This window comes from Daphnia magna, linkage group LG10, assembly GCF_020631705.1.
Source record: "Daphnia magna isolate NIES linkage group LG10, ASM2063170v1.1, whole genome shotgun sequence".
NCBI classification, from domain to species: Eukaryota; Metazoa; Arthropoda; class Branchiopoda; order Diplostraca; family Daphniidae; genus Daphnia; species Daphnia magna.
In genome coordinates, this window is record NC_059191.1 from 6,212,494 (window position 1) to 6,221,347 (window position 8,854).

Here is an 8,854-nt window from a genome sequence, read left to right on the forward strand (position 1 = left end):
ATGAAATGCCACCAGTTTTCCTATTTCTCCACCACATATGCTCTCTGGTTTTGAATCCATAACATATTTATACGAAAGCTGTTCCGATGTCAACGAAGGCCGAAAAACTAAATAAAACTCACAACTTTCTCTTTTTTTTCGTTATTTTTTTATAGTCGTGGATGTACGTACGCAAGGTGAACTATGTGATTAAAAGGACAACGAACCAAAAAAAGATGACCTATCTCAAAGTCCCTTTGACTTAAAATTTGTGCTGTTGACCAAACGTACCTGCTGACCTAAATGGGTCATTCTACTTTCTAAAGAAAAATGCCCAAATTTGAACCGAACATGTTGATGAGTAACAAACCAGTCTGAAAAATAGAGTGCAACATTGAAAAACTTTTGAGTACGGGCTAAACCCAACATCAGACATATCGATGAATCGATGTACATTTTTCTTGGACTCAATATTTTATGGTTTAATGATTCCGGGGGAAAAGAGAGCCATCCGGCGTGCTGGCCAGCTATTCATCAACACACGTTCCTGCTGGCGCATAAAAAAGAAAAAAAAAAAAAAAAAAGCAAAACAAAAAGCGAACAAAAAGTAGAAAAACATGTGTTTTTAATCTGTCTGAAAATAGTTGCAAATCTAGTTGCTACTCTGTTCCCCTTCTGTCAAGTAACTGTAATCCAGAGGAGTAAAACGCTATAGTGGATCAAGGCTTTTGATAACAAATCGAGATTGTTCATGGAACCATTTATTCTATTAGTTGAACATGAATTACAGAAATAATAATTTTCATTTAATAAAAAAAAAATTAACAAACGAACGGCTTTTTTTTTCTTTTTGGCGGCTGACCAGCACCTGAAATTCAGTTCGTCAATGTCGTGGGACGCCCTGGAATTTTTATTTTTTTCCTATTTCACCTTTAGCTATGGCCGAGATGAATAAGCGCGTGACTGATTATCTCGCGTGAGCAGCAGTCAAACATTCTGTTTAAAAAAGAAAATGAAGTGATTGGGTACAGAAAATCTAGATCTGAAGTAGAATCTAGATGTTGATACCCTTGACCTTGCTCCAGATGTGCTGGGCAGCTTCCACTCTGCCATCACTTTTTGCTTTTCTTGATAGTTTGACATTCTTTTATTCAATGAGAACTTTACATTCTTTTAGTTGTTTCAAAAATAAAAGCTCACGATATTTTGGGATATTAATAAAATCTGATGGCTTCTTACATTGATCTATATTATCGGCCGTGCCGTCTGAGATTCCTAGCAAACCGCGACGACAAAGACGAATTGAAAAATCATTGTTCATCAATAGCGGAGCAAAAAGGGGAACAAAAGCCATAGAATATTTTTCCCGAAAAACCGCGGGATTTCAGAAAATAATGGAAGCAATTTTCACAATGCACTAGGTAGAAAAAAAAAATCGACAAGGTTCTATTTTTTGCGGAAGTCAATTATTAAGTGCGCTGATGAAATCTGAGCTTTTTCAAGGACAACACTGCACGCAAAACACAAAGTTGATTGGATTTTTGTTTTTGTTTTTTTGTTGTTGTTTTTGCGTCACGACAATCGCGTTGACGCTTGCACCGACGCTTATTGATAGCCCATTTTTTTGAAATTCGCGAAATAATGATTCACGTTCCCCTTCCCAAAAGGAGAAAAATGCGGCCAAGTGCTAACGATGATTCAAGAATTGCACTCAAAACGCGCATACCGTATTTACTTCTTTTGATGAATAATGATTTGTAAGCCTTTTGACATTTTCAGCTTAGGCTTCGCAATCATTTTCTTCGCGTATTAAATCCCGTAAAAGGAGAAAATATGTCCGGCAGCTGAAAACGTGTGAAGGCGACGATTCCGTTTTATTCAAACCGAGAAAAAAAAAAGGGCTGTTCTTCTACAAGTTTTTACTAAGAAGAGCAAAAAGCGCGTGACACGAAAAACTGGGGGGGTGGGGGGGTTATTCTCTTATTTATTCTTCTCTTTCCGACGTCGCAAGCAATTGACGTCAGAGCCGCGAACAAATGTTGGATGAAACGCAAGATCATCATCATCAGAAGAAGAAAAAAAAAAATATATTATTAAAAGAAATATTTTCGAGCACTTTGTATAGTGACTCCTACATCATCTGACGCATTTGTAGTTTCAAAACGTCGGGACATTGAATTTAAAAAATGAAGTTCACAAGGCCGTGAACGTGATTCTCCAGCTCTTAAAAAAAAAAAAAAAAAAAAAGTTTGGAAATTTAAGTGAAAAAAATAAAGGGCGTTACTGTTTTGTTTTCTAGTGTTTCACGCACGGGAGCGTTATCATATAGAGAGACTCAACAGTATTTTTTCCTTCTCAGGGTTTTCCTTTTTCTTTCACGCTCTCGGCGAGCCTTCTCCCGCCGCGCTTGTTTTGCCATCCAATTCTCCCGCAGGGTATGTTAGAGCCTATGCGCAAGCTCGCACCCACAGCGGTGGTTATTTTTATTTATTTATGTTCCTTTCCTTTTTCCTTTTTCCCTTTTTTTTTTTTTTTTTTCATGGTAGGGATTTCGCATTCAAAGGCGGACGGACCGTTGTGGAAGTCGTTAGTCGACCGATGAAACTAGATCGTAACACATCGTGTGGCCCTCTCTCTCTCTCTCCCCTTTTTTCCTGGCCGTGTATGTGTGTGTGTTTGTAAACACAAGCTCCTCCTTGTTGTGCAGGTGTTGTCCTTCTTGTGCCACGCGTCCGAATGCCTTCTGTTGCTCCAAAAGATAGTGGAGAATCTCGTTCCATTTATCTGTCACTTTCCAGCACTTAAGAGTGATTTTATTTTAAGAAAACTGGGAAACTTTCTACCGCTCATAGGTCCATCTCATCGACGAGACGACGACTTATTTTATTTTGTTTTAATTATTACCTTCCTTTTTTGTTGTTGTTGTTGTTCCTTTTCTAAGAAATCATTTAAATTCATTGTTTTGTGACAAATAACGCGATGGCGAATCATAAATTAAAATTCGGTGGTGTGGATAATTTAGCCTGGGTCAATGATGAAGACGAAGCGAATTCGAGTTCGAAAGATATTCGACCTCAACATTCGAAAATTGGAGTGACGGTGAGTTCTCCGCCGGCACTGCGGATCATCGATCAGTCGGGATCGTTGAAGAAAATCGCCGATCATCCAGACGACAAATTGCCGCCCACTTTATCAAATGAAGACAACGATCAGCTGATGGATTTCGATGATGTCCTGCCTTCCGTTGGCGAATTTGGAACTTATCAAATCATCCTGTTCTTTCTGACTGCGCCGTTCTGCTTCTTCCTGGCCTTTTCATACTTCAGCCAGGTGTTTATCACGCTCATCGACGTTCACACGTGTCACGTCCCACAACTCAATCAATCAGGGCTCAACCTGACTCAAAAGTAAGTCAGTATTTCGTTTCAACAATTGGATCAGTGTGTTTTTTCTTTCAAAGAAACCTGAAATAGATTCAGGTTTATCCTTGACGGAGTTATAAAAGTCAAAGTTCAAGTTTTTGAATTAAAAAAAATATTATAATAATAATTCTCTTGGTGGTGAAAACAAAAAAAAATCCATCATCTTTTGAGACAAAGGTCGTTTAGAAGGACATCCTGCCGGCAGATACGGGATAGGTAACAGATATAATCGTGTTGCAGAAAGTTTGTTTTGTTTTCCTTCTGTTTGCACGAAAAAAAAAAAAGAGAAAGCTTAACCATTTTCAAGTGCAAAAAGATGTTTTCCTTTTTTTTTTTTAGAAAATTGGTTTAATCGAGATTGATAATCTCCCTTTTCTTTTACGTGACTATCTCTGACGCAAAAAGAGGACAAGCAATAATGACGAAACGGTGACTGTTGTGCAAATGGTTTTGCAAAATTTTCTTAATTCGAAGACAAGGTCGATACAACGTGATTGCGCCAACAAATGGGTAATGAGTCGAGAGCACTTAAGTTCAATGTCATCAATTGTGGGGGGATGCTCAATCTTAATTTGCAATCCAAGATGTTGCCGTTCCTTTGCGAAAAGAGAAAATAAAAATCTGTTACGAAAGGTGGAGCAAAAACCGACAATCGTGTAAATTACATGTAGACCGCATTGATAGCCTGAAGCAATCACGCTTAAAAAAATAAAAAAATCTAGTGTGAAACTCTATATTTTAATGTGTTTCGTTTCTCGGATGCGTTGCCCCCCGCGTTATTTTGCAATCCGGATTAGGTAACGCAGTGATTATATGCGTTTCGAGGAAGTACAGGTCTTTTTTGTTGTCATTAGCATCGCAAGGGTTAACCTATTGAATGCGGATAACTTTGAAATTGCACAATTCAACGGGTAAAGCCCATTCTGAAAATGTAATCAGGAAACGCCAAGAGCTGGCGACCAAACTGAATAGAAGAACCGGGGTTTTTTTTGTCGGGGTTTTTCCCGGATCTTATAATCTGCCAGCCAAGGTTGAAATGGAATTCCTTTTAAGGAAACCAAAAATTGCTGACTCTTTGATCTAAGTTTTTCATTTGGAATTTAATCAATCCTTCCGATTTTGCACACAGGAGAGCAATTAGCATCCCACTGGTGACGCAGACAGTGTTGGGCGGTCCTCCGGCCTTCGACAGTTGTACCATGTACGATGTCGATTATGAATTAGTCCTGCGTGAGGGATTGGTACCCAACGAGACGTGGCCGACGACCCCTTGCCGAAATGGATGGGATTACGACCTGGAACAAATTCGCTACCATTCAGCCATCACAGAAGTCAGTAGAAAGAAACATTTAAAAAAATAATATTTAACGACTCCTAAAATGACGTCATCTATTCCTGATTATTCATCTAGACAATTGTATATTTCATAACTGTGTAATGTTGAGCATTTTTATGTTTTTTTCATCACCTTGGTGGTGTTACCTCATCACTACGTAAACGCTTTCACGGTTCGAGTTGCACGCGATGAGTAAACGTGAGGAAACGAACTACATAGTTCTTTCACGGTTTTGGCTATTTGCAATGCCCACCGAGTCCCGAAAATTTGAATATAACCCAAAAAATCGCTGATCGTGTTCCTTTTTTATGTATCTGTTGCATATGGTCTTTTCTTTCTTTTCACGATTTCTCAATAGTTTGCGGACTAGGTGAAGAACATCACGGTAGAATCGTGCCTGTCAAATTTTTACTTAATCCCTTTTTTTTTTTTTTTTTTACAAGTTTTTTCTTAAGGTAATGTTTGCGTATCCCCCACGAAGAAACAACAGCAGGGTATCTGTTTTTCTGCATTTTTTTTTTTTTTGCAGTTTCAGAACGTTCTGAAAATTCTGACATGTATATTTGCATCCCACACGTATAAAAATCATTTGCATAATCGACTTTTCTGCGGCTTTCTTCAAAAATTAAGTAAATTGAGCGGTTTCACAGCTATCGACAATGCCCATTGAAAAGCTTGCACGATTGCCAATCAATCGAAAACCCACACAATCATCATATTTTTCAACCTAATAATTCTGTTTAAGGCGGCTAATAAATCCCATAGTATTTTAGGCAAACGTATTTTTATTTTTTTACCATGTCCTTAATAATAAAGATTTTTTTTTTAACTTTTTTATAAGAACGATTGGGTGTGTGAAAAGGCCGGTCACGCTCCCTTGGCGCAAGCTGTCTTCTTTTTGGGGAGTATCGTCGGTGGCATCGTGCTCGGTTACATCGCTGACCGTTTCGGTCGCATTCCTGCCCTCATCCTGTGCAACTTGATCGGTGCATTGGCCGGCATCATTACCGCCGTCTCCAAGAGTTTCGGCTTGTTCACCTTTTCCCGTTTTCTAATGGGCATCGCCTTCGACAATTCATTCACGCTCATGTACATTCTCGGTGAGTTTGAAGCCACCAGACAATTATATTTCACGATATGCTAATGATTTAATTATGCGGCGGTGGAAAACCAAATCAAGTGCTGGAATACGTGGGACCCACTTACCGGACGCTGGTGGCTAATTTGTCCATCGCTTTGTTTTACACGGCCGGCACGACTATTTTGCCATGGATCGCTTGGGGCATTAGCGATTGGCGAATGTTCAGTTTGGCCACTTCCATTCCAATGGCATCGGCAATCGCCGCTTACTGGATCGTTCCCGAAAGTGCACGGTACATATTTTTCACTATCTCTACTTTATTTATAGCAGTGTTCCGGATTGTTTGCTCCAATTTTTGTCGTTGACCGACACGAGGTTATTTGACTTGCGAATGAATTGAAATATGGCACGTGGATACGCAAACGTAACCAACTTAACAGGGAAAGCGAATGAATGAAACAAAGAAAATGAATCAGTTGCTCAATGTTTGCCATTGGCGTTCAGACGCAAAAAGTGAAAATTTTTTTTCTTTTTTTTCCTCTTTATTTTCACTTCGAGAGCATAAAAATTATGACCTACATTTTACGTTGTATTGTTTTTTCTTTTGAGCAATAACTTTCCTCCTTTGGACTTTGTCGACGCTAATATTTACGGCCTAAGTCTTTTGGAGCATGTTAAAGCCCATCGAAAATTTGGGCTTACGTGAGAAAATTAATTTTGTCTTTTTTTAATATTTACCCGACTGACGTTATTTTGACAGTCACCAAGGTTCTTTAAAAAAAAAAAATCATTGATGCTCGATTGAAATTCATGTCCTGAATTTCTCGTTCCGCTCTGGAGAGATTCGACCATCCGTCACATTATTATTATTATTATTTTATTTTATTTGTTTGCTTCTTTTGTTTTTCCTTCCAAAAAATATCTCAATAACATAAATAAATAAATAAAATGTGGAACGCAAACAAATGTATACGAAATAGATTTGGCAAGAGATCGTATGGCTGATTCATACATAAAAATCGAAACCGTTCTTTTTGTGCTTCTCTTGACAGGTGGTTGCTGTCTCAAGGGCAAACTGACCGGGCCGTTTCCATATTGAGGACTTTCGCTCGCATCAACAAGAAGCAGGTCGACGAGAGTGTCTACGAAAATCTCAAGGTAATTGATTCACTCCTTCGTGTGTGATCTGTACTCCTTTGCAACACATCGATCCTCTTCCATCATTTCGCTGGTCAAAAAAAAAAAAAAAACAAAAACAAAAACATCACATCATTTGAAGCCGATTCATTTCTATGTTAAGAGTATTTTTGTTCTTTTCTTTTTGAATTCCTGTTCATTGTTACTGACAATCGGAGAACAAGGAAAGCGTGGTTACGGTTTATGCAAGTCACGTGACGTTATGCGACTGGTGTTTATTTATGGTAGGATCGCGTTACGTGTGTGCATTTGTTTAACCGAATTTAGGTTGCCCGTCCAGGGACAAAAGGAGGGTAATGAATCTGTCACGTAATCCAAGTGAAACTGTGTCATCCAATTTCCTTAGTTTGATGTCTCTCTCTCTCTCTCTCTTTTTTTAAATCGCACTACTTGATTTGCATATTCATACATTTCTGACTGGGTACAATTTTCGTCTATTCATAGACTTCCACTGAAGAGGCTATTCAGGCCAGCTCGAAGGAGCCCGCTCAAACGGTACTCGATTTACTCCGGACGCCTCGGCTAAGACGGAATACCATCCTGCTGACGTTACTCTGGGCCTTGATTGCTGTCGTTTACGATGGTCACGCTCGTAACACGGCCAATTTGGGATTGAGTGTCTTTCTGACATTCAGCGTGGCGTCCGTCACGGAACTTCCAGCCGATTTGGTCCTGGTTTTCTTCCTGGACCGTTGGGGTCGCCGAGCTTTGGCCTTCGGTTCTCTCCTATTTGCGGCCATTTTCAGTTTGGCCACTTTGGCCGTCCCCAACAGTAAGCGATGACGTTGTACAAAAAAAGAAAGGGGGAAAATGCTGGGCGTACCATTTTGTTGTTGTAACTTTTGAAATTTCTCTTGAACAGACCAAGCTGTTTTGACGGCCGTTTTGGCAATCATTGGCCGTTTTTGCGTCAACATCACTTTCAACATTGGCCTGCAATATGGCGCCGAGCTGATACCGACGTCCGTTCGTGCCCAGGGCATTGTAAGTAATCTCCGCTTTCCCTTTCATTGCTGTCCTCCTGTACACTTAAATGCATTGACGTGTGTCTGTGTCAATTTGACTCAATCAACAGGCTTACGTTCACATTGCTGGTTACGTTGCGGCTATCGTTTCACCCTACATCGTCGATCTCGTAAAAATTCTTACAACAAAACTTTACATTTTTCTTTCCTTTTTTAAAGCATTCGAGTTTGTTTTTGTTTTGTTTTGTTTTTGTTTTTTTCATAATCAATGGAATGCGGGGGATTCATAGGCTAGAATTAGTCCGATTTTGCCACTTACCATTCTCGGATTGCTGGCCCTGATTGGAGCTATTGTTGGACTCATGTTGCCCGAAACGCTGGGCGCCGTTCTGCCCGAAACGATCGAGGACGGTGAAAACTTTGGCAAAGATCAAACATTCTGGGATTTCCCATGTTGTCAACGACCAGTGGAGTACGCAAAAATACGCCATATTAGGAAGATTCGTTTTAACCGATAAAATGATCCATTTGGAATTTAGGATCACACCTGATTCGAGTTCGATTGGCGAATCACCTGCTGCAAGCGCCGATACGACAGCAATTAGTCCCAGGTTTGCCCGCGGTCCTGCTCACCGAGTTAATTCTTTACGGGCATCCATCCGAGGCGAAGGCTTCCGCTCCAGCTTGTTGGCTCGTCAACGACGCCAAACGCACAATGCTAACGAAAATGAACCTGTTAGACAAACGACTTCGTTGTCGACCCAACCGATCGACAAGAGAGCGTTAACTTCACATGGAAAGCCCTGAGAGCCATGTGTCAATATTATTTTTTTTTTTTTTGTTATTATAAATTTTTTTTTTTTTACAAAAACAA

At 39.8% G+C, this 8,854-nt stretch overlaps 1 protein-coding gene across 1 annotated transcript; it reads left to right on the top strand.

Annotated features, from left to right (window-relative positions):
* Positions 1 to 2,550: 2,550 nt before the first annotated feature.
* On the top strand, positions 2,551 to 8,818 carry LOC116932534 (organic cation transporter protein). Its single transcript, XM_032940298.2, has 10 exons — positions 2,551 to 3,386; positions 4,531 to 4,732; positions 5,579 to 5,837; positions 5,918 to 6,110; positions 6,871 to 6,976; positions 7,460 to 7,787; positions 7,878 to 7,999; positions 8,091 to 8,150; positions 8,271 to 8,452; positions 8,520 to 8,818. Exons 1-10 carry the CDS (start codon positions 2,959 to 2,961, stop codon positions 8,785 to 8,787), a joined length of 2,148 nt encoding a protein of 715 aa, XP_032796189.2. The 5' UTR covers positions 2,551 to 2,958; the 3' UTR covers positions 8,788 to 8,818.
* Positions 8,819 to 8,854: the final 36 nt, after the last annotated feature.